At 45.1% G+C, this 25,401-nt stretch overlaps 1 protein-coding gene and 1 long non-coding RNA gene across 3 annotated transcripts; one reads left to right on the top strand and one right to left on the bottom strand.

The window, feature by feature from the left end:
• Nucleotides 1-12: 12 nt before the first annotated feature.
• Nucleotides 13-8,436, top strand: LOC115660582. The gene is made up of 3 exons (XR_004002844.1): nt 13-352; nt 5,059-5,168; nt 7,594-8,436. It is a non-coding gene; the product is annotated as an uncharacterized LOC115660582 (long non-coding RNA).
• KARS1 (lysyl-tRNA synthetase 1) lies at nt 3,591-25,401 on the bottom strand. Of its 2 annotated transcripts, XM_030582103.1 has the most exons (15): nt 25,296-25,381; nt 25,024-25,176; nt 24,077-24,227; nt 22,568-22,733; nt 22,025-22,118; nt 21,358-21,544; nt 21,073-21,198; nt 17,716-17,835; nt 17,185-17,347; nt 16,910-17,083; nt 12,276-12,361; nt 6,466-6,551; nt 6,013-6,139; nt 4,304-4,447; nt 3,591-3,838 (listed from the first exon to the last, which is right to left on the bottom strand). In XM_030582103.1, exons 2-15 carry the CDS (start codon nt 25,143-25,145, stop codon nt 3,752-3,754), a joined length of 1,833 nt encoding a protein of 610 aa, XP_030437963.1. In that variant the 5' UTR covers nt 25,146-25,176; nt 25,296-25,381; the 3' UTR covers nt 3,591-3,751. The 2 variants fall into 2 exon arrangements, with proteins under 2 accessions (XP_030437963.1, XP_030437964.1); XM_030582104.1 differs by lacking the exon at nt 25,024-25,176 and having other exon boundaries at nt 25,296-25,401.

Below are 25,401 nucleotides of genomic sequence, written 5' to 3'. Positions count from 1 at the left end.
CGTGTTCGCGGGACTCGCCAGGGGGCGGGGTAGTTAGCGCCAGCCGCGAAGTGCTACAGCTGCTCGGTTCCGGTTACCCCAGCGCCCAGCCTGCAGGCCCGGGCCGCCCCTGCCCGCGTGGCTCCAGGGGGCCCGGCAGCTCCCTGCCTGGAGCAGAAAAGGACCTGCGGCTGCTGTGAGCGGGGAAACCTGTGCACAGGGAGCACACGGCAGCGGCCTAGCTCTCACTCTCAGAGGACTTCCCGAGACTGGATTAATGATAGTGGTGGCCTTGGCTGGCAGCCCCCAACACAGGAACTGAGCGGAATGAATGGACGACGCACCTTTAGCTGGAGCCTGGCAAGGGTCGAAGGTATGTGGACCCCACCAGGAGAAGTTAAAATAGTAAGGGAAGAAAGGCTCTACTTGAGGACCTGGGCAGCTTTACCTACCCGGCATGTACAAGGATGTCACTCAATTTCCATTTCTGAGCCATGGAAGCAGAAACTGGCTTTTCCTTTCTGGATTTGTCTAATATTTAGAAAGGGAATCTAGCGCCTGCCTTCCACATGTGAACATCCTGAAAGTTCAGGAATGCTCAGGTTCAGTTTGGCCCACTCTGTGTTACTTCATTTCTCCCAAGTCTCCACTGTAAATTGCTATAGAAAATATAAGATAAAATGTAATAACAAATGCTGGCCTCTTCCCAATGCTAACTAGGGCTGGAATTGCTATTTTTAACAACCATTACCATTGTTTTATTTCCCATAAAAACGTAAAAAGATGACAGTAATATTGCATCTGCAAGTTCTCCATAGAAACTAGGAGTGTACAAAAGAACAGCAAAGCACCTCAACTTTTCCTCATTATATGGGACAGCCTTACAAAATGGATCCAGATATCCTCCAGTCACACAAACTGAAAATTGTTCCACTTTACTGCAATGATGCAAGAAGCAGGCATGCATTCTGTACACATCTTGTAACCATACCACCTGATATTTTCAGACTGGAGATGTTGATTATTCAGTATGTCATGTAAGACCTTCCTGTTTACAATAGTAAACCAGTGCAGCATAGTTTTAAAATGCACTGTGCTCCTAGAAGCAAAGGACCTCATTCTAGACTCTATATGCACCCCATTAAAGAAAATGAAAGAACTCTCACTTACTTCAACAGGCTTTGGGTGGAACTGGTTATACATGGGGTAACTCCACTGTCTTCACAGGGTCCTAGTCCCACTGCAGAGGTGGGGGGGGGGGGGCGTGAGGTTGTTGCAGAGCTACTGCTCAAGGATGGGGAACCTTCTGGCTTCCCAGCCTCCAAAATCATCCAGGCTGTTCCTTCTGCAGGACTATGTGCTAGCTGAGGAATGCATAATATAGTAAGATGAGGTCCTGAAACATAAACCCTTGTATCAGAGGCGTGGTATGAAGCTTAAGGCCTGAACTAAAGTAATGGTCAAGACTTTAACATAAAGCAAAGTTAAGCTGTAAGCAAGAGGCAGGCCCTGCTCATAGTCTGGCAAGGACAGGGCAGATGTTGCAAAAACCTAAAAGGTACTGGACACTAGAGATATAAACATGTGCCAGGATGGCACCAAGAACACTGATGCTAGTACATTCCGCACAGATAACAAGGAACATGCTGACCCATCCCAAAGACAGGGTCAAAAGGGTATGATGGATAGTTGTTTTGTTCAAACCAACATGTACCAGGTGAGAGGCAGCACCCTACCACATTGAGGGGTTGTACCTCAATACATCAGGAGTGATGTGTAACTTGTTTGTACCTGTGTATAAGAATGCACCCCAAGGTGTCTTTCTCTGGCCTAGGGAGCAGTGGTAAATCCTGCCACTGACTGAGCCGGGCCATTGTCAGAGAGTACATATGTACTAGCAGTGGTTCTCAAACTTTTGTACTGGTGATGCCTTTCAAATAGCAAACCTCTGAGTGCGACCGCCTTTATAAATTAAAAACTTTATATATTTAACATTATAATAAATGCTGGAGGCAAAGTGGGATTTGGGGTGGAGGCTGACAGCTCCTGACCCCCCCCCCATGTAATAACCTCACAGCCCCCGGAGGGGTCTCAACCACTAGTTTGAGAACCCCTGTACTAGCAGAACTGTAGATATCTGATCCGGGGAGCTAGAGACTGTTTCGTTTGGCAACAAACCTGGACAGGTGCCTTCGTACCTTATCAGAGTCTGTGGTCACTGGGCAGTTCACTTGAGATCTGCTGTGCCAGCTATCTGCGCAGAGCTGGGACCACACACAGGGAGAACACATACAAACACAGCCGATTTATCAACACTGGATAGAGCAGACCACCACACCGGTGATGTCTGATGATATTGGGGGCATCACAAAGCAATGGCCTGGAGTAGGGAAGCACCTAACTGCAGACTGCATATGCCTAGGGCTAATGCTGAGGAGTGAGAATCCCTACTGCTGCCATCGCAAGGTTCAAGCATGCTCAGCCTTGGAATTGCCAACCCTCCTTTAGCTAGAAGCTGCAGCTGCCTAAGGCTGGCCTTTGGCAATCATCCCCATGGCTGTAGCCAGAGATGCCACAGGTGGCTCTGTGACTACTGGGGGCCATTAAGCTAGGAGCAGAGAAAGAAACTGGAGTTAACCTCAAGGAACAAAGGTCACCAATAGAAAAGGAATGTCAGAGGGAGCAGGGAAAGAGGAAGGGCAGGCTTACAGGAGGACAATAGGACTAACTGACTGGGGAGCACAACCAAGGTAAAAGGGGAACACACGAGAGGTGTTGGTGACCAGGTAGTGGAATAGCATGTAGACTAGAGCAAAGGGGAAAAGGCTGGTGATTTCAGAGTCCCAATGGCTAATTGCTCACTGAGCCAAGGGTGGGAAAATGGTGTTTACAAGTGGCTTGTTCAAATGGCAGGATGGGCACCAAGGGAGGAGACTGTCAGAACTGATTAGATATCTGCTGGCTGTGGAACTTGGTTGAGCTAAGGCCAGGACCACATATAGTGACTGGTTAAATAGGGTGGTGCGGGTGACATGACTACAGAACTTCTGAATAAGGAAGGAGCTAAATCTGAAGAGTTTCCCCTGATCACTATGAAAGTTCTGCTCACTGTGGACACTGGTAAACCCACGTGTGCAGCTCAATGAGAAAAACAGGGGGCTGAGGAAGCTGTGTATGGCAATACATACAGGCTTGCAGAGGTGTGTGATCAAAATGAAAAATGTCTCAGATTCAGTAGCTGTTTACTATGGCATCAATGGTGCTGCCATTAGGCCCACCTCAGAAGGGGCCCACAGATACGTTTGGCACCAGGCCCACAAAAGGTTAATCCAGCCCTGTACCTCCCAGCCCAGTGTGAGTTCCTAGCAAGCGGGAAAATGGAGAAAAAACTGCAGCGCTGCCAGGCTGGAATCAAGCTTGGGCTCCCAACTGATCATGCAGGACAGGGATCTACATCTCTTGCAGACCTGTCACAGGTGGGAGAAACCCCTTCAAACCACATGCTTCACCTCATGAAGTCCAAACCTGGCTGCACACAGGCAGGTAAAACCCTGGATTAGGCACAGCTGCTGCCACCCCACCGCCTTCCATACAAACACCAAGCAAGAGGAGGCAGGATAGTGCCATCTTTTATTCATTTACAGGAACCACGATACAGCCGCTTCTGCTGGTCTCATCAAGGCAGGAACAACCTTTGGCCATGACCCTTCATTACTGAAGACAAAGCAAACATCTGCCTCCCAACTGGACATAGGCAAGGATCAGCTGCCCCTCACACTGAGGTGCCTTCAGCAGAATGACTTGGCTCAACCTCTTTCTTATTGTCTTCAGGTTTCATAGCAGGAAACAGCAGCACTTCCTGTAGGGGGGAATCCAACACCATCAGTTTCCATCCTCTCCCTGTTCCTCACCTCCCATTCACATTCCTTTTTGCATAAAAATAAGAGCCCCTAAACTAGCAAATTGTAAGTACTTGATTCATGCATACTTAAACATTACAAACCCTCTTTACTTCCTCAATGCTCAAGTTAGATTTCCCCAGGTCCCATAATAAACATCATGAAACTGCAGGTTTCAGGGAGAAAACCCAAGAAATGGATAATTCAGAAGGCAATTTTAATTTTTACCACTGTGCCATTTAATCCCCCACAATGGTGCTTATGGAGTCTGGATTTCAGCTATAACCCTGAATTTCCTGGCCTTTACAGAAGGAGACAGGTGTTTCAGCCAGACTCTCATGTTACATAAGTAGCTTTTTGTTTTACAACTAGAGAGTACCTTGCAGGATTTCTTAATACCTTATTTCCTCCAGGTAGTCCATTACCTTAATATTATTGGAGTCTGTAAGGAACATGGTGAGCCGATCGATGCCCATGCCCCATCCAGCTGTCGGTGGAAGTCCATATTCCAATGCAGTGCAAAAGTTGTCATCTATGAACATGGCTTCATCATCACCTGCTGCTTTTGCCTAGATCATCAATGAACAGTGAGAAGTAGTTCCCATTGCCCATAGTGCAAGAAATGTCAACACTTGTGCTAATTCCTATGTCACCACAAAGGGGTGCTACTACGCTCCTAGAACCTAGGAGGCTATGTTCCAAGAGGGTCTGCATATTTGTAAAATTAGCTGAAGAAATGAACAACAGGGGGGTGATCTTACCCCTCATCCTGGGGTGTTACTGTCTGGAAAAGCATTCTGAAGGCCACATCACAGGCTATGTCTACACTACAGCCAGGACTGATGCTCTGAGATTGGTCCACCAGCAGTCGATTTAGCAGCTCTAGTGAAGACTCATCAAATCAACAGCAGATTGCTCTCCAGTCAACCCCTGTACTCTACCCCCAATGAGAAGAGTAAAGCAAGTCGATGAGAGAGTTTCTCCTGTCAACCCCGCACAGTGTAGACCCTGCGGTAACTCGACCTAAGGTACATCGACTCCAGCTACATTATTCACATAGCTGGAGTTGCATAGCGTAGGTCGACTTACCGCAGTAGTGTAGACATAGCCTTAGAAAATGGCATGGGTGTCACCCGCAACATCTAATTCTAACCAAGTTAAATGTTGTCTTGTGAAACAGTCTCCCTGGCACTGAAGCTGCACAGGATTCTTTTTGGCATATGTGAAGAAGTGTACCTCGGGATACTGTAGACAGCACTCCACTAGCACCAGAAGACGGGATTATAGCAGGTATCTTTAAAACTTTTAGTATTACATTTCAATAGGTAATCTTGTCAATATCTTCTCTCCTAATCAATATCATTCATAGCTGAACTACACCCCGATGGCAGTCTACAGCAGTTGCTTACATCAAAGATATATTAAGTGTTTAGGAATCAATTGTCTAACTCAATAAATATTTTGTTCTTGAAAAAAGTTAACACAAGCTCTTTTGGTTCTCCATTTTTTCCCATATGTTTTGTTCCAAACTCTTCCCTCTGTGCCTGCTGCATCATTCATTTGTCCTCTAACAATTCTCCCTTTGGTGGCAGGCAGAGCTGATAGGACCGGACTTGATATAGGAGATATTTCTTGCAAAAGCTTATGTTAGACCAGGGGTTGGCAACCTTTCAGAAGTGGTGTGCCAAGCCTTCATTTATTCACTCTGATTTAAGGTTTCGTGTGCCAGTGATACATGTTAATGTTTTTAGAAGGTCTGTTTCTATAAGTCTGTAATATATAACTAAACTATTGTTGTATGTAAAGTAAATAAGGTTTTTAAAATGTTTAAGAAGCTTCATTTAAAGTTAAATTAAAATGCAGAGCCCTCCTGACCAGTAGCCAGAACCCAGGCAGTGCGAGTACCACTAAAAATCAGCTCGTGTGCCACCTTTGGCACCCATGCCACCTTTAGACCCATCTGATTGAGAGATTCAATGCCAGTAGATTCCTGTGGTGTTAGTTGTGAATGTTTAGAACAGCCAGTAGGAGGCATAGAAAGAAGAGAGAGGACTCTGTGTAAACTGGAAATACACATTCTGGCATTCACCCCAAACACAAGTCTTTTCGGTCTCTAATCGCTACAATTCCCTACCTTCGCCTGATCTTCAAAAAACTGCCGCTGCCGGAAGGGGTCATTGAGCTCTGTGTATGCATTGCATATTTCCTTCTTCATCACAAAGAGTTCAAAGCGTTCTGTCAGTCCCCGCTGAGAGCGATGCCTGTGCAGAGGAGATAAGTCACCAGGCAGCTCAGAAACTAACACAGCTTCCTCATTAAAAACAACAAGGTCACTGTTTCAGAAGAGATGCCCACTTTGACAGTCACCACTGTAAAACTCCACGCCACTCAGTATAGACATTTCCCCCCTGTATTTTATGCCCTATGAATGGGCTCCCTGGCTCAGGAACCAAGACCTGGACAAGTATCAGACTTCCAAAACTGCCAGATGGCACCAAATCTTTTCTTTTCAGAGACATAATTTTTCTCACGGGGATAAAAAAAGTGTCATGATTTCATGATTTTATATAAAATCTCATACTCTTACCATTTGGCCAAAGGGCTCATGATCTGAGGATGATCACAGATGAATGTGGGATTGATACAGGTGACTTCCAGAAACTCACCAACAAGCTGAAAAACAGGAGGACAGAACTTTCAAGTTAGAACATCTCATAAGGAAGGTGCCATAAGACAGAGGTGACTCACTACTTCAAAAGCCTACTTAGGATAAAGTCTTCATTAATGGCGGTGAGTCCCTGAAGGAAAGGCCAAGCATCCTGCTTGGAGAGGTTAAAATCTGATCTAGCCCAGGACTGCATAAAAACACAAGATTGTTGTCTAAACTTCATCCAGTTTAACAAGAACTCCAGTGGCAGAACATAAACCTACCACTGTTACCTACAGTGTCTCAAACTGGTATTGAGTTTAATTCCAGTTTTGACACATGTGACACAAGCCACTAGACAAAGCAGCCAGAAAAAAAAAAAAACACAATCAGCAATAGTTGGGGTGAGAAGGGGCAGAAAAGAGGAAAACAAAACACAGGGCCAGTATGAGTATTATACATTTACCTTACATTTTGGAGGGACATGAGAATCTAATTACACTCTTCTCTCCACTCATGCAGAAATGTGTGGAGGGAGGGGTCCTCCAGAAAAAAATTTTGATCCCTTATTTCTTTCAGAGTTGACCTACACTGCTTCTAATTGGCTGAGAGGAAGTGTCACTGCAAGGTTATAAGGCAGGGGTGGCCAAACTTACTGACTCTCCAAGCCACATATGACAATCTTCAGAAGTTTGAGTGCCAGGCCATACCTAGCAGGGCACGGGGCTTCAGTCGTGCGGGGAGGAGGGGCGTCGGGGCTTCAGCCCCGTAGGAGGTGCCTGCCGGGGCTTCATCCCTGCTCCTGCTACAGCCCCAAGCCCCAGCTAGTACATGTAGCCTGTGGGTCTGAAACCCCAAGATGCCCCTCCCCGCAGGGCAGAAGGCTCAAGCTCTCCCTCCCCCACAGTCTCATAGTGGAGAATGAGAGGGGGCCTGGGGTGAGCCACACTTTAACTGTAAAAGCTGCATGCGGCTTGCAAGCCATCATTTGGCCATCCATGTTATAAGATATTTCTTCCTACCTGGGACCATCCACTGTACTGAAATAGCCCTCTTTTATCCTACTAGCCCAGGAACTAAAAGGCCAGGTATCAATCCAGAATCCTCTACAGACCTGCATCACTCTGCCACCAGTACAACGTGTTCTGTTATAAACAGACACAGAACAACATCTCTGGGGTATTACTGAAATCTCTTCGGCAACAGGAAAAGGGCTGAATTAAATTCCAGCGTGTTTTCCTAGATGTAGCCAAACATCTTGATTCACTGAAAGTCTCATGTACATCTCTGCTACATGATCATTCTATAGATGCTGCAGTCCCTCCCCCCATCTCCACAAAGCCAGCACCTCTGACCTCTGGACTGGTAAAGGCAAGCAAGACTGCAAGCCATTTCCTTTCTTCACCTTGAACCCCTATGGAATCTGAACTGAGGTCCTTTCAGATGGCCAGATCCTACTCTCCATATGTAACTTACTGCTGAAAGAAGCCTCTGTACCAGATCATTGGAAAATAATTAACATAATGCAGACTTTTTAAAAGGCTCCAGAGGTGATCCTGGCAAACAAGCCAGTAAGTCTACCTCCAGTACCAGGCAAACTGGTAGAAACTATACTAAAGAACAGAATTATCAGGCACACAGATGAACACGAGTCAATACAGCTTTTGTAAAGGGAAATTACACCTAACCAATCTATTTGAATTATTTGAGGGAATCAGTAAGCATGTGGACAAGGGTGATCCAATCGATATAGTGTACTTGGATTTTCAGAAAGTCTTTGACAAGGTCCCTCACCAAAGTCTCTTACGGAAACTAGTCATAGAATAACAGTGAAAGTACTCTCATGGATCAGTAACTGGTTAAAAGATAGAAACCAAAAGGTAGGAATAAACAGCCAGTTTTCACAATGGAAAGAGGTAAATAGCAGGGTCTCCCAAGGATCTGGCCTGGGACCTGTGCTGTTCAACATATTCATTAACGATTTGGAAAAGGGAGTGAACAGTGAAGTGGCAATGTTTGCAGATGATACAAAAAATTTCAAGATAGAAATTTCAGGGGAATCTCACAAGACTGAGGCCATGGCTACACTGGGACTTTACAGCGCTGCAACTTTCGTGCTCAGGGGTGTGAAAAAACACACCCGAGCGCTGCAAGATACAGCGCTGTAAAGCCTCAGTGTAATCAGTGCTGTTGCGCTGGGAGCGCGGCTCCCCGCGCTGCTAGCTACACCCGTAAGGGATGTGGTTTACGTGCAGCGCTGGGAGAGCTCTCTACACCCGTAAGGGATGTGGTTTACGTGCAGCGCTGGGAGAGCTCTCTACACCCGTAAGGGATGTGGTTTACGTGCAGCGCTGGGAGAGCTCTCTACACCTGTAAGGGATGTGGTTTACGTGCAGCGCTGGGAGAGCTCTCTACACCTGTAAGGGATGTGGTTTACGTGCAGCGCTGGGAGAGCTCTCTACACCCGTAAGGGATGTGGTTTACGTGCAGCGCTGGGAGAGCTCTCTACACCCGTAAGGGATGTGGTTTACGTGCAGCGCTAGGAGAGCTCTCTCCCAGCGCTGGCACTCCGACTACACTCACACTTCAAAGCGCTGCCGCGGCAAGTGTAGCTATACCCTGAGTGACAAAATGGCAGATGAAATTCCACACTGATAAACTGAAAGTAATGCACATTGGAGAAAATAATTCCAAGTACCCATATATAATGATGGGTTCTAAATTAGCTGTTCCCATTCAAGAAAAAGATCTTGGACTCACTTTGAAAACTTCAGCTCAATGCATGGCAACGATCAAAATGCTAACAGAATGTTAAGTACCTTTAGGAAAGAGACAGCAAATATAATGCTACTATATAAATCCATGGTGTACCCACACCTTGAATACTGCATGCAGTTCTAGTCACCTATCTCAGAAAGGATATAATGGAACTGGAAAAGATTCACAAAAGGGCAACAAAGATGATCAAGGGCATGGAATGGCTTCCATATGAAGAGAAATTAATTATCTTTTTAGCTGAATAGCCCTAATCTTTTTAATGGGGCACATGAAAAAGGTCTATAATATAACCAATGGTATGGAAAAAAAAGGAGAGAGAAGTGTTACTCATTCCCACAATACAAAAAAGAATGGTCCCCCAATGAAATTAATAGGCAGTAAGTTTAGTCTAAACAAGAGGAAGTACTTTTTTCCACACAATTAACATATTGCCATGGGGCGTGGTGATCACCAAAAGCATAACTAAGTTAAGAAAAGAACTAGATAAATTCATGGAGAACAGGTCTGTATGCTATAGCCCATATTCTTCGTAGACATATTGTTATGTCATGAATATGGCATAACTAAGATGTGTTTAATGCAAGATGGATTTTGTGAGATATCATTGGAACAGTTATGATTTACTAAGTATGATTATCTTATTTCTATGCATATATTATTTCTATATCTGAAGTTAGAAATATTGACACTGTATCAATTACAACTGGGTTTACACCTGGAGAATGCAATCAGTCTGGATAGGCCATTAGGAAAAACAATAGGTCTTTGAAGATGCTGATCTCCCACCTTCCTTAGAAGCTTTCCTGGGATGCCACAACCAACCACTGACTCATGTCTGCTTTGACACTGCAGTCATGTGATCACATCACCCGGTACTGGACTCCCTAATAGAATACCAGTATTTTTCCACTGGGGGCGGGGGAAGATAACCACACTGTGAAAAAAAGGGTTCCCGCCATATGTAAAACCTATTTAAGGCCAAGGAGTGACTTAATCTGTGTTCTTTCTTCACTGAATCCCTGCCCAAGATGACTGTTGGAAACATCTAAGAGCATGTCTACAATGGCAAGTTTCTGCACAACAAGCTATACCACTTTTATTAAAGCGCTGGAATTAAATCGCTGTTGCGTGTCCACACTGCTCCTTGTGACGGTGGAGCGTATCCATATTATCAGCTCTTGCAACAGCAAAGAGAGCAGTGCATTGTGGTAGCTATCCCACTGTGCAACTGGCTGCAGGGTGCTTTGGGAAGGGTTTGCAATGCCTCATGGGGCAGGCACAGCATCCCATGATGCAGGTTTCCCAATCCCACTGTTCCATGGGCATCCTACTACACTGCCAGCTGTGTTTCAACTGAAGTGTGTGTGCAGGGGAGACAGAGTGTGTGTATGGTGGGGGAGGAGAGAGACAGTGTGTTTTGGGGGACAGAGTGTATGTCAGCATGCTGTCTTGTAAATTCATACAGCAGCAGGAAGCAACCAGTCCTGAGGCAAGGCGAGGGGGAAACCCTGACAATCAGCCCTCGCCTCCCTCCCCAGCTCTCTGCACAGCACAAGCATTACACATTAGTGGTTTGCTTTGTGTCCTGGAGCAGATCAGCACAGCATGCAAGGGCTGTCAGAAATGGAGCTTTGAAAGGGGAGGGGACATTTCCGGAGGCCAACTGATTGCTTTTTGCACTGTAATATGTTTAGTCTGCCAATACAGCGCTAGAGCCGCTGCGCTTTAAGGCTTATGACTCTCATCTAAGTGGTTTTTTTGCAATGCTGCAACTGAGGAGTTTCTGCAGACAGAAGTTGTTTGTCAGTGTGTACATCTCAGGAGTTATACCGCAGAAAGCAGCTTTACTGTGCAGTAACTTGCCAGTGTAGACAAGGCCTAAGAAACAAAAAGAGAAAGCGGGGGAGAAGAGCTGAACCCAGGCTGGGAAGATGTCTGGCCTGTGAAAGAAATACCTGGAGTTTTAAGCTGCAAGCAAGAGCAGCTTGTCTTCAAGAACCTCTGCAGTCTGCCATAGAGCAACATTGAGGGTGAGAAATTACCACTTGTAACCAGTTTTTTTAGTGTTTTATTTGCTTAGTAATCTGCTTTGATCTCTTTGCTAACCCTTATTTAAAATCTTTTTGTAGTTAAACTTGTTTTTGTTTTCTCTAAAACCAATTTGTGGAATTCATAACTGGAGGGCAAAAAGCTGTGCATATCTTCCTCCACACTGAGGGAGGGAGAGAATTTCATGAGCTTGTGCTATACAGTTCTCTGTGCAGCAGAAGAGGATACAATTTGGGGTTTACATTCCAGAGGGGGTGTGTACTTGAGTGCTGGGCAGTTCCTTAGCTGAACTTTCCCATGCAGAGCTGATCTCAGTGTCTGTCTTTCTGCAGCTGGGTGTGTCCCTACCTGTGTGTGTGCGGAAGGACTGAGGGGCTGGCTCAGCAAGACAGTGTAAGGGAGCCCAATGTGGTACAGGCAGGCTTAGTTGTTCTCCAGTACATCAGGTGGCACCCCCGGGAACCTGTCACAAGGTCCATCAATGGCTATTAGCCAAGATGGTCAGAAATGCAACCCCATGAATGGGGCAACCCTCATTGTCTGACTGCCAGAAGGGGAAGACATGGGCTGATCACTCCAATTGCCCTATTATGTACACTCCTCATAAGCTCCGGTACGAGACAAGATACTGGGCTAGGTGGACCATTGTCTGCCCCAGTGTGGCTATTCTTATTAAATTCCTTATTCACCTGAATGGTGCAAAGAAAACTGCTTACTTACAGCTTTCTCTGAGTTCCGCAGGCTAACTGCAGATTGTGTGTTGAAATAGTTCCATTTATTAGTTTTAAATTTTTTGCCATTCATTTTTACTGAATGCTCCATCAAGCTACCCAGTAATCACCAAGCAACCTGTTGCTTCAAATGGGGCCCTATTCCTTCCGAGGGCCACATCTCAGGATTATGAAAAAGCCACCTCCACTTACCTTATCAAGAAGCCTGGCCGTGGTCCTGGGAGGTGGACACTCAACACTTCTCTCCACACAAATAGCATCAAAGAACTTGCGAGTTTCTGTTTTCATAATACAAAATATTAGAGAAGCTGTTCATATAGTCAGTTCTTCTCCCCCTCCTCCCCACCTGCAGAATGATCCAGACAATAGAGGAGGACTGGAATGACTTTCAGTATTTTCTGTCATAATACACTGAGACATACCAGCTAAGGAATATGGTTTCGGTCTTCCACAGCGCATGAAGAGCAGTATTAATTGCTGCCAATTTAAACTCAAACACAAGATTCCTAATCCCAGACTCTGGGTGCTCTGACAACAGTTATAAACAATCCCATACAGAGAGTGCCACTGCAAACAAACAGCCAGTCTCAGCATATATCTTTCTATGTAGAAGATCTATCATTTCTCCCAAATACCTGCTCAAACTGAGGAGTTTTGAAGCATGTCCTAATGGTCAACAGATTTGGATCATTTCAGATCAAGGAGGCAGTGGGAGCACACTCCAAAGCTGACAAGTCCTCAAAGAGCATATTTGCCAGCAGCCTTCACTCATAAATCAAGGGGCTCCCATGTTAAGCACTTCTGCTGATTGCAGTAGCATCAGTATCACACAAAGAGAGGGGCAGTCTCTAAAGTAGGCAGGTCCCAGAGCTATTTTAGGGCTAACAAAACTAAACCAAGCAGCTGAAAAAACCACCAGAAAACCCATGCAGATCCTAGTGCACTAGTGTCACATGATCATGATGAGATTTTCCACTTAAAAGAACTACCATATTGTTCACTAGCTTTAGTTTTCAGATATATTTAAGGGGTAGACTAGTGGTTTTCAAACTGCAGGTTGAGACCCAGTACTGGGTAGCAGCAGCTCTGCTCAGCACTGCTGACTGGGCCGTTAGAAGTCCCGTCGACGGAGCTGCCTGGCTAAGGCAGGCTAGTTCCTACCTGTTCTGATACCGTGCTGCGCCCCGGAAGCGGCAAGCAGAAAGTCCAGCTCCTAGGTGGGGAGCCCATGGGACTCTGCGTGCTGCCCCCACCCCAAGCACCAGCTCCACACTCCCTTTGGCCAGTTCCCGGCCAATGGGAGCTGGGGGCAGGTGGAAGAGCTATGCAGAGCCGCTTGTACCTCCGCTTAGGAACTGGGACTTGCTGCTGGTTGCTTCCAGGGCACAGCGCAGTCTACGGTGCCAGGACAGGCAGGAAGTCTGCCTTAGCACCTCCACTGCGCCGCTGACCAGGAGCTGCCTGTGCCCCAATCTCCTGCCCCACCCCTAGCCCTGAGCCCACCCCAAACCTCTCATCCCTGGCCCCACCCCAGAACCATGGCCACCTCCTGCAGCCCAAACCCCTCATCGCCGGACCCAGCCCAGAGCTCTGACTCCCTCCTGCACCCCAATCCCCTGCCCCAGCCCAGAGCCCCCTCCTCCAACACCCTGAACCCCTCATTCCCAGCCCCATCCTGTAGCCCTCACCCCAACCCTCTGCCTCAACTCGGCTCTGTTCAATATCTTCATCAACGATTTAGATGTTGGCATAGAAAGTACGCTTATTAAGTTTGCAGACTGTCATAAACAGATAGCTACGGGTTAATGTCTCTTTCACCTATAAAGGGTTAACAAACAGTGACCTGCAACACCTGACCAGAGGACCAATCAGGAGACAAAATACTTTCAAATCTGAGTGGAGGGAAGTTTGGGTGTGAGTTCTTTGTTCTTTCTTCTTTGGGGGGTGGGGGGGCTGAGAGAGACCAGACATTACTACAGGCTCTCTAAGTTTCTTTTCAAATAGAAGGTAAAAAACAGGTGGTTTAGGCTTTTTAATTGTTTTACTCTATTTGCATTTGTGGATCTGGCTGGTTAACTTTTATATGTGTAGTTGCTGGGAATATTTTGATTTGTATTGGTACTGGTGAGAAAGTCTCTTTCTGGTGTCTGTAAGCTATAAGACCCTGTAATATTTACATCTTGAAGTTACAGAGATAATTCTTTACTTTCTCCTTTCTTTTATTAAAAGATTTTTTTTTAGAGAACCTGATTGATCGTTTTTTCTCTGTTTCCCTTGTTTTATCCCAAGGGATTGGGATAACTCACCAGGACGGGTGGGGGGAGACGGGAGGAGGGAGTGATAAAATCTCTCTCTGTTTGCCTTGAATCTGTTTGCCTCTTTGTGGAAGGGAAGGGAGATGCTTCTCTGCATGGTGATTTAAGAGGTTAGATCAGTATCTCAGGATAGCCCAGGCAGGGAAGTTCTGAGAGGGGGAAGGTGGGGGAATGGTTTATTTCTCCTTGTTTTAAGAACCCAAGGGATCTGGGTTCTTGGGGTCCTCAGGGAAGGTTGGGGAGGTCAGAGTGCCCCAAAACACTATATTTTTGGGTGGTGGCAGCCTATCAGATCTAAGCTGGTAAATAAGCTTAGGAAAATTCATGCTAGTATCTCATTTTCTGGACTTTAAGGTTCAGATTTGAGAAGGAATGCTAGGACACAGACGATACCAAACAGAGGGATTGCAACTGCTTTGGAGGACAGGGTCAAAATTCAAAATGATCTGGACAAATTGGAGAAATGGTCTGAGGTAAAATGGATGAAGTTCAATAAAGACAAATGCAAAGTGCTCCACTTAGGAAGGAACACTCAGTTTCACACATACAGAATGGGAAGAGACTGTCTAGGAAGGAGTATGGCAGAAAGAGATCTAGGGGTCATAGTGGACCACAAGCTAAATATGAGTCAACAGTGTGATACTGTTGCAAAAAAAGCAAACATGATTCTGGGATGTATTAACAGGTGTGTTGTAAACAAGACACGAGAAGTCATTCTTCCGCTCTTCTCTGCGCTGGTTAGGCCTCAACTGGGAGTATTGTGTCCAGTTCTGGGCACCGCATTTCAAGAAAGATGTGGAGAAACTGGAGAGGGTCCAGAGAAGAGCAACAAAAATGATTAAAGGTCTTGAGAACATGACCTATGAAGGAAGGCTGAAAGAATTGGGTTTATTTAGTTTGGAAAAGAGAAGACAGAGGGGACATGATAGCAGTTTTCAGGTATCTAAAAGGGTGTCATCAGGAGGAGGGAGAAAACTTGTTTACCTCTAATGATAGAAGAAGAAGCAATGGGCTTAAACTGCAGCAAGGGAGATTTAGGTTGGACATTAGGAAAAAGTTCCTAACTGTCAGGGTAGTTAAACACTGGAATAAATTGCCTAGGGAGGTTGTGGAATCTCCATCTCTGGAGATATTTAAGAGTAGGTTAGATAAATGTCTATCAGGGATGGTCTAGACAGTATTTGGTCCTGCTGTGAGGTCAGGGGACTGGAATCGATGACCTCTCGAGGTCCCTTCCAGTCCTAGAGTCTACGAATCTATGAACACCGTTAGGTTGCGGGTATCAACAATTTTCTTCAATTGGGTCACCAGAAAAAAAGTTTGAAAGCCACTGGTGTAGACTGAGGTATAGTGTTACAGAGATAATTCTTTACTTTTTCCTTTCTTTTATTAAAAGATTTCTTTTTAGAGAACCTGACTGATTGTTTTTTCTCTGTTTCCCTTGTTTTATCCCAGGGGATTGGGATAACTCACCAGGACGGGTGGGGGAGACAGGAGGAGGGAGTGATAAAATCTCTGTTTTCCTTGTATCTGTTTGCCTCTGTTTGCCTTGTCTAGAGGTAGTTATGATCTTTTCCCTCAGATGTGAGCCTAACTACCCATCCAAATCATTGCTGCTATTTGATCACCTAAAAGCAGCTCTCCACAACTGTCAACTCAAGGGACAAATGGTGTATCAGTTGGCAGCCCCAAGGGGGTTTCTGTGATTCAACCTGTCACACACTAATCGTTACCAGATACAGAGGGTCTTCTCTGCTCCCTAAGGGTACGTCTACAGGATAAATTCGAATTAGCTTAAACCGATTTTATAAAACAGATATTATAAAGTCGATTGTGCGCGTCCACGCTAGGCACATTAATTCGGTGGCGTGCGTCCGTGGTCCAAGGCTAGCGTCGATTTCTGGAGGGGTGCACTGTTAGTAGCTACTGTAAAAGAATGAGGCCAATAACATCGATTTGCGTCCACACTAACCCTAAATCGATATAGTAATATCGATTTTAGTGTTACTCCTCTCATTTTGTAGGAGTACAGAATCGATTTAAAGAGCCCTTTAAATCAATATAAAGAGCAGTATAGTGTGGACGGGTGCAGCGTTAAATCGATTTAACGCTGTTAAAATCGGTTTAACAGCATAGTGTGGACCAGGCCTAAGAGACAGATGAAACAGAGATATAGCGCTGCGTGTCAGTGCAGTGAAAACATTTCAAGCCAGACCTCCTCACTAACTCTCCAAACAGTGTCATGTATACACAATCAAGTCTTAAAGGCAATAAAGCAGAACCTTGCTGACCCTTACAAGAACCTGCAGGGTATCAAGACTACACTCTGAAATCTTGTAGTTAAATCAAACAAAACCCCATTTACTCAGCTCACATGCAGATCTGAGCAAACCACCACCTTGTAATAAACAGTATTGAAGGCAGCTTATAGATCAACATGGACTAGGGGCTAGAGGTCTTTGCCCCATAATAGCAAGGGGGAGGTGAAAGCACACAGACTCTTCCTCTGACCTTCGATCTCAAAGTGATCAGTTGCTGGAAGTTTCACTCCCAGGATTCTCTCCAGTTCACACACCATGCTGATTTTCCGGAAGGGTGGGGTGAAATCTATCTCACAGGCATGGCCCTCAGGACCATCTGGGTGGTAAGTGACCTTGTAACTTCCAGTAATGTGCTTCACCATTCCTACAAGATAAAACTGCACTTAAAAATCAATGCCATGGTGTATCACATGCTATCTTCACACTGATTCTTATTCTCCTTTAATTAATATTAGGTTAGGTCACCTGAAAGCAGCTTTTCTGTGATCTCCATCAGGTCATGATAATCTGCATAAGCCATGTAAAACTCACAGGTTGTGAATTCAGGATTATGAGTCAAATCAATTCCTTCATTCCGGAACTGGCGCCCGATTTCGTATACCCTGTCCATGCCTCCAACCACCAACATCTAAACAAAAAGAAATCCAGCTGGTCCCATTAGCCTTCTGAAATGAAGTCAAGAAAGTTCTGACTAGCACAAAATTGCACAAATCTACATTCCCAAGCTTAGCAGCAAAAAAAAAAAAAAGAGGTAAAGCAACACTAAGCAAACCTAATGAAGAACTCTGATTCAATTATCCTGACACACACTATTCTCCAATCAATATGGGCCTCTTTCCTGCTCACCTCCACCCCAGCGAGGTTGCTTTTGTCAACCCAATTAATCTGCTGGCCTTTAGTCAAATCCTTACTTCACTCTTATGCTTCACATTTTGGGAAGGCAGATAAGGAGTCAGAAAAGTGTGATGCTTAACCCACTGGGGGATCACCTCTCACCTTGTGATAGAGTTCTGGCGCAATTCTCATGTACAGGTTCATGTCCAGTTCATTGTGATAGGTAATGAAAGGTTTAGCCACAGCTCCACCTGGAATAATATTCATCATGGGAGTTTCAATCTGATGAAAAAAAGTGTGTGTTAAACCTTAGCTCAAATACTCTCATACCCGTGACTCAATCATACTCTCCCCTCCATTCCCCATGCTACAACTATTTTGATAATGTGTGTTCAATAAATACTTCAGTTAAAGAGAGAACCTGGCTCAGATGTGAAAGCTGTACATTCTATTTATTCATTCACCATCATGAGCAGAGAAATTATTCTGAAACAAAAGATTTTCCTCCATGTAGTCTATTTAAGCCATCTTCTCTATCCAGAGCTTAACAGGAACAACTATATTCTGCACAATTAAGGAGCCGTGGAGTAGAGGAAGGGACAGGGATTGGGCCAAGCTGTTGAAGACATTTGCAGTGATATCACCAACCTCCAGCAGAGAAAGTGTAGCTTCTCACGAAGTCTAAACCTTGTAAAACTATACTGACAAATAGAAGTGAAGTGAAATTATGTACAGTGAAACCCCGGTATAACGCGCCCTGCGATAACACTAATTCGGATATAATGCGATCATAAGGCAGCTCCAGCTGCCCCAAGCAAAAAAAATAAAAAATAAATGTGCCTTCCCCACTGCCTCTTCCCCCCTGTCCCCCCTTCCCCTTTTGGCAAGAAGAGCTGTTCTCCTCCCCAGCTGCTACTCGCTCTTCCTCTGCTCCTTGCACATCTCCCCTGCTCTCCCCAAGTGTCTCCCTGCATGGCTAAGAGCCCTCGCTGCTGGAGCAGGCTGATAGCTGGGAGGGATGCTACAGAAACAGTGGCACGAACTCTGCTCTGAATATCAGCAACTCCTCAGTGTCAAACACTGCAATCGGCTCTCTGAGTGGAGGGGAGTCGGCTGAGCAACTTTGTACAGATCTCGAGAGCCGCTCCAGTCCCAGCCTGCCAGGTCCCAAAACTCTAGTTTTCAAAGTCCAAACCCAGCCATTCTCCGGCTGGTTCTGGCTCATTTAATAGGTTGATTAGCTTGTAATGTTAGTAATTATTGCTACACCTTTTCAGTTACTGTTTGGGCGGTTCGCAAACGCAAGTAGTTTTCTGCCCAAGAGAAACTGACCAGCTTGAAATGGTAAATTTTCGTAACCCTGCTATAACACAACCCCACATTCATTGCAATTGAATTTTTTGGACCCCAATCATTGCGTTATAGCGAGGTTTCACTGTATATGGAAACAACGTTAATCAATCCTTCTCAATGTGTCTCATCTGCTCCATTTCATCATTTACACTAAGTTCCTTGGGGCAGCAACTGACAGCAACCAATTGAGAAATAAACATTGAAAGAAGCAGAATGCATTTCACTACCTGAACACTTTGCAAAAACTACCCTACTTTAAATGTAATGCTTTCGTAAAAGATGGAGGTTTTAATTATTTAAAATTAAGATATAAAATATTGCACCTGAAAAAGTTTCCAGGAGCTTAAGGACACTATGCGGCTAGCTTTGTTAATTTAAAATTAGCGGGGGGAAGGGGTCTGTCTGCATGTGTGTCTGTGCGGAGAGAGAGAGTTCTGGAGCCCAAAAGGAGTTCTACACTATACAATCGTTTTCAAAACATGTGTCTTGTAGATACGAGCATGTAGGCAGGCAAAAGTGATGTGTGATTTTTCTCTCGCTGGGCTGCAGGGCTCCCGGAGACTATGCCAATCTAACTTTCACGGAAGCTACATTTTTCAGATGTTTAAAGGTGCATGAGTAATGGAGTATAACCACATGCCTCACAACTTGGTCTATTCAAGAGTACTATACACCACTATGCCCAAATAAAGAGCAAAATGCCAGGGAATGGAAGGTACAGAGAGAAAAACTCTCTCTGCCAGGTACAGAGAGAAAAACGTTTTTTGAAAACAGTCATCAGTGATGGGAAGAAGGTGATGTGGCACGGCAATTGACCCAAATGGGAGGGCAGGTGGCAATACCAATGATACCCGCTCCTCTTTCAAAAGGGCTCCCCAAGATGTGGGCAATTTTACAATTTGGTTAGGCGCCACAAGTGTCTGCCTTGTTCTACCCACAGTCAGGGTTGTGCTGACCAGTCAGCTCTAACCTCCACACAAGTAAAGTAGGGGTTGCAGGCAGCATGTCCCACTGCATTAGGTACAAAGCACTAGTAATGGTCCGGAGCTTGGGTTGCATTAGCAGGAATTAATCCAGCTCTGCTATTCATCTAGGGACTGTACAAAACAAGCACTTTTTTATTCCAACTGCAACCATTTAAAACAGGCAAAAACAAGGAAGATGCGTTTCTCATACTGATTCAGAATGAGGCTCAGGGTTCCAATGGAAGAAAAAAGGTCTGTCCACAACATAGGAAATGGAAGTCAAATGGGGGTCTCTACTGAAGGAAGATTCAGAACGGATCTAGAGTCTGAAGGGAAAGAGTAACTTTTGTAGAGTTTGTGTGGCAATGCCTTCCCAAGTCACTTTGTAATAAAGACACTGTCTGTTTCTCCTGCACGGTAGTTAATTCCCAGCATGATCACCAAGCCTAAATGGCCTATTTAAATGCTAGTTTACAAGTGATTAACTTCAGGAAAATAGGAAACATATTGTCATGAAGTAATGGCACCTTGACACAGCACCAATCTACTGTGTTGAATATACTGCCGTTCTCAAATATTAATTAGTTATTTCACACAGACAACTCCGCTAGCAGCGTTTGTGGATCCAGCAAACAAAGTGGTTAAAACCTGCAAAGTACTGGGGAGCAAAGAGAGTCATACTTTGAGAGTGGAAGTGGAAACAGGAATTTGGAAGTTGGAAGTATCTAGAAGTAAACCAGTCTTTTGTTCTGGTATGTTGTTCTCTGTTATACCTTACAATAAATACTACTTATGTTTTATGTTAAATTAGATTGACTCTTTTGGAGGGGGGATAGTCGGGGAGAATGTCCCCTCATTCTCAAGGGTGTTATTTAATAAACTTCAATTATGGAAGAAAGCAATAGGGAAACAAAGATAATGGATAACCTGGGGTTTGCTCAGTCAGAGAAGAGCAACCCTCAGAAATTGCCCTGTCACCTGAAAGGGAGCAGACAAAAGAACAATTAACTCTATTGCACTTGGTGTGCTTTGTGGCTCCATGGCACAAAATTGATAGAACATGTATATTGAGCCAAAGTCAATATGTATACTTTTCCCACTCCTATGCACATTTTGTATGTGAGGTGGGGTTGGTTTCTCCTCGGGGCTGAAGTGTGAAAAAAAACTAGCACACAGAGAGAAGTAAAGTACCAAACCTTACCTCAAGAAAGCCCAACTCATCCAGGAAGCTCCGGAGGTATGTGATGATCTTTGCACGGATTATAAACTTCTGTCTCACATAGTCATTAAGAATTAAATCCAAGTATCTTTGACGAAATCTAGTTTCCTGAAAAGGATGGATAATTTTAGAACAATCTAAATTATACTTATTGCCACAGAGAAAAAAATAAAACTTGATCTTCATTTGGTGCACTGATACCAATGATACCACACATACAAAACCTGCCACTTTGGCTTCAACACCAACACCAGGAGTGGTTGTTACCTTGTCTTTGAGCCCAAAGTGAAGGTGGGGCAACATGTGCAGGCATGGAGAGAGCAGAGAGATTTCCCAGGGAATAATGCTCAGCTCCCCTTTCTTTGTCTTTCCAGGACTCCCCTGAACTCCAATAATGTCCCCCCGACGCAGCTTGTTGTTAATGTGGATATATTCTTCCTCTGATTTGTAGTTCCTGCAAGTTGAAAAATAAGCACCTTTTAAGCACTTTTTGTCCATAGATCAAACTTTGCTCAGTCTCCTCCCACCCAAAACACTTGAATATTCAAGTATCAGAGGAGTAGCCATGTTAGTCTATATCCACAAAAACAAGGAGTCCGGTGGCACCTTAAAGACTAAGGGATTTATTTGGGCATTAAGCTTTCATGGGTAAAAAACCCACTTCTTCAGATGCATGGATCTGAAGAAGTGGGTTTTTTATCCACGAAAGCTTATGCCCAAATAAATCTATTAGTCTTTAAGGTACCACCGGACTCCTCATTACTTAATATTCACTTATTGGCTAGCATAGGAGTCTCACCACCATCTGGCTACAGACTAGGAATCTGAGCTGAAGCTCACAGGCATAGAGAAGAATAAGATGTCCATCTTCTAATCTGCTCCTCCCAGAAAATATAGTTTGATTTAGAATGCTGCTATGGCTATCCTTAGTTACCTGGAGTTTGCCATGACTTGCAATTTGACTCCCTCTCCACGAAGATCATAGAAGATCAGTTTCCCTCCAGAGGCACGTTTTGCATGGATTCGACCTAGAAACCCAAAGTTAGATGGTCCAATGGTTACAGCAAGTCAAAGTCAGAAAGCTTTCCATTATCCCAAAAGAAAGATACAACTCCATGCCCAAGCCAAGGCACAGCATCACTCCTACCTTGTACCCAGGAAACATACCACCAACCTCCATCCCATCGCTGGTTGGCAAGGTAATGAAAGTCTCAGAATTAATCCCATGATTCTAGTTATGAACATAGGGTCTTGAAGTCCTCTCATCAGACCTGCTCCCTCACCTGTCACGGATTCTAAAGCTCTACCGTCTATCCTAAAGGTCCCAACTATGCTACAGCCCTAGCACCGTGAGGAATTGCTGAGCAAGGTCCACAGAGTTGTGGAGGCATTCCCATCTAGCTCCCTCCAAGAATGGTAAGTGCTTGTCTTCACAAAGTGGCAGACGGTCTCTACCATGTCCCAGGTGAGTCTTTACCTGCCACTCTCACTGTAATGTCTCTCAGGTGATCTCCTGCCTGCAGGTGGCTGTATCTCTCTATGAAGTCTGTGAGGGAAAGGTCTACGTGGAACTTGTGTGGGTAAGGATCTTCACTGGTTCCTTTCAGCTGCTGGATTGCATGACTGCGGATCTTGTAATATTGCTGTCATCAGTAATAAACAAAAACATTTATCTTAGACACCAAAGGGATTGTACAACTCACAAGTTAAAGCAGAGTTGATTTGACTTGTAACTATTTATTTGACTACAGGAGTTAGACAATACCTGAGTGACTAAGGCTTTTTCACCTCAGAAGAGTCAGCTTCTCTGACAGAAAGCACAAAAAAAGGCAGAGGGCACTTAAGAGGTTGGACTAAGAAGAGGCTAAATGAATGGAGTGATGATGCAAGAAGAAGAGAGTCACTACTTTAAGCCATTACCATTCAAACCTTAGATATAGTCTCTCCCTCAGGCAGTTCTTTAGGAAATATTAGTAATCCTTGCTTGCAGCCTCATTGTCATACATAAGGGATCTCTCTCCTGCCATCCATCTCCATCCTCTGACAGACAGAGGCTAAGAACTTAAGAACAGCCACACTAGGTCAGACCAAAGCTCCATGTAACCCAGTATCCTGTCTCCTGACAGTGGACAATGCCAGGTGCTTCAGAGGAAACGAACAGAACAGGCAATCATCAAGTGATCCATCCTGTCACTCATTCCCAATTTCTGGCAAAAAGAGGCTAGGGACACCACTCTTGTCCATCTGGGCTAATAGCCAATGATGGACCTATCTTCCATGGACTTATCTAGTTCTTTTTTGAATCCTGTTATAGTCTTGGCCTTCACAACATCCTCTGGCAAAGCGTTCCACAGGTTGACTGTGTGTTGTGTGGAAAAAAAAAATACTTTCTTTTGTTTTAAAACTGCTGCCTATTAATTTCATTTGGTGACCCCTAGTTCTTGTGTTACATGGAGTAAATAACACTTCCTTATTTACTTTCTCCACACCAGTCATGATTTTATTGGAAGGCTGGAACATAACCATAGTGAAATGCTGCTAATGACACTCCTTTTGCAGGATAAATCCCATATCCCAGTCATTCTATAAGATAGACCATATATGCTCCTAACTAGCACAATATATAATGTAGGGAGCAGATTTCTTATTCAGCTGAAATTAGTTATATTAATAAACTGGATTTTTTTGATCACCTTTATATTGTGCATAATTTTTTTTCACATTTTAAGTAATAAGGTAGTACAGGCAAAATTCCCATTGCAGACAGTTACTGCCTTCCTCAATGAGTAGCCAAGCAAGCACATAAACCAAACACCCATCTGAAACAGCCTCCCACCTAATATTCCTGAAAAGGTGCAGTTCAGAGCTGGCTCAGGTCATAGTTCACTTCCATTCTAACTCTCCAGATCAGCACTGATTAGCAATCAAACAGGAATCAGTAAGACTTATTCTCATGGTCATAACAGGCATTGGCCAAACTGCTCACATTGGGGTCCAGGCTTTCTTCATCAGCTCCATTGCAGTTCTCAGATCCCAGGGTCAAGGCAGATTTGCTCAGATGCTTCTCACTTTGCTCTTTTTGCTTTGCCTCTTTGTCAGCAACTTTTCTCTCAGCCTTCAAACGTCTCTTCAGCTCACTAGAAAAAGAGGAAACCAGACTCAGAAGCCACTTTGAAATTTACAGAAAGAAACACTACCCAGAGAGATTCTGTCTAAGGGTCACCTTACACTTAACTCTCTCTCCTCTTCCCAAGAGGACATGCTGCCTTGCTCCACCTCATAGGAAATGATAAATACCCAAATGCTATTCTGAGCTGCTCCAATCTCTCACCTTACAGTCAGCTGTATCCAGAGAGAGCAATACTAACTGGGCATTGTCTCATATAGAGGAAATGTGCTTGTTTTTTTCTTGACCCTACACTGTTCACCTTTCACAGCCCTACAAACTTTACGTAACAGACAATCAACATAAGGTAAAAGTCTTCAGTGAGAGAAGCACCAAGGATAATTACAGTACAGTTTGAAGCAACTAAAGTGTTTTCCCCTTGGGCACAACAGATATAGAGTCTCCAGTCTATAACAATCATCAGGCATATCTGTAACCTACTTAGGCTCAGATTCTCAAAAGTACTTAGCGCCTGACCGCCACTGAAGTAAATGAAAGATAGAAATAGCCTAAATACCTTTGAGGAGCTATGCCTTAATCACTCCAGGACCTTCACTCTAACACGTGCTCCACAGACAAGTGCCAAGCACAAAGGTTTCTATGGTGCCCGAGGGCCTCAGGCAAAGGGGGGATTCCATGAGAGGAGGATTCATCAGAGAAGGTCACCGACTCCGCAAGACACTCGCCCGCCACCTGTAGCGCCCCGGGCAGGGACTTCATGAGAAAGCAGGTGGCGACACTCAAGACGAGAGCAGCAAATCACCAACCTTCTTTGGTCATGAAGTGCCTGGAGCCTTCGGAGAGCGGGGCAGGCGGCGCGCGGAGGCCGAGCCCGCCAGGCCCAGCCCAAGCGGCGCCGAAGGAGCCGAGCGGCTGCTAGGTTCAGCATGGCGCGAGCGCTCAGCTCTAGAGACCGTCACCTGGTGGAAACAGACACCGGATCAGCGAAGCGCCGCGTCTCCCGGGGCCCCGCCCAGGCCGCCGGCTCCCCACGTCCTCCCGCCGGGTCCCGGCACAGACCCCCAACCCGCGCTCTCACTTTTTGCTAAGAGGGGCCTCGGTCTCCACCGCGTCCCTGGCCGGAGCAGTCCCCATCGCCGCGGCCGCCATCTTCCTGGGCCGGTCCGAGAGAGAAGGAGCACTTC

Source organism: Gopherus evgoodei, chromosome 12 (genome assembly GCF_007399415.2).
Source record: "Gopherus evgoodei ecotype Sinaloan lineage chromosome 12, rGopEvg1_v1.p, whole genome shotgun sequence".
In the NCBI taxonomy this organism is placed as follows: domain Eukaryota; kingdom Metazoa; phylum Chordata; order Testudines; family Testudinidae; genus Gopherus; species Gopherus evgoodei.
Note: the sequence above shows the minus strand (reverse complement) of the source record. Positions and strands in the feature narration are given on the sequence as shown.

Excerpts from the sequence above, each read along its gene's own strand:
- KARS1 (XM_030582103.1), bottom strand. The coding sequence starts at position 25,145 with ATGCTGAACCTAGCAGCCGCTCGGCTCCTTCGGCGCCGCTTGGGCTGG. Across the intron at positions 22,734-24,076 it reads AAGAAAGCCTGGACCCCAAT|CAATATTACAAGATCCGCAG; the intron begins GTGAGCAGTTTG and ends TACTGATGACAG. Across the intron at positions 21,545-22,024 it reads CAAGTCATGGCAAACTCCAG|GAACTACAAATCAGAGGAAG; the intron begins GTAACTAAGGAT and ends TTCAACTTGCAG.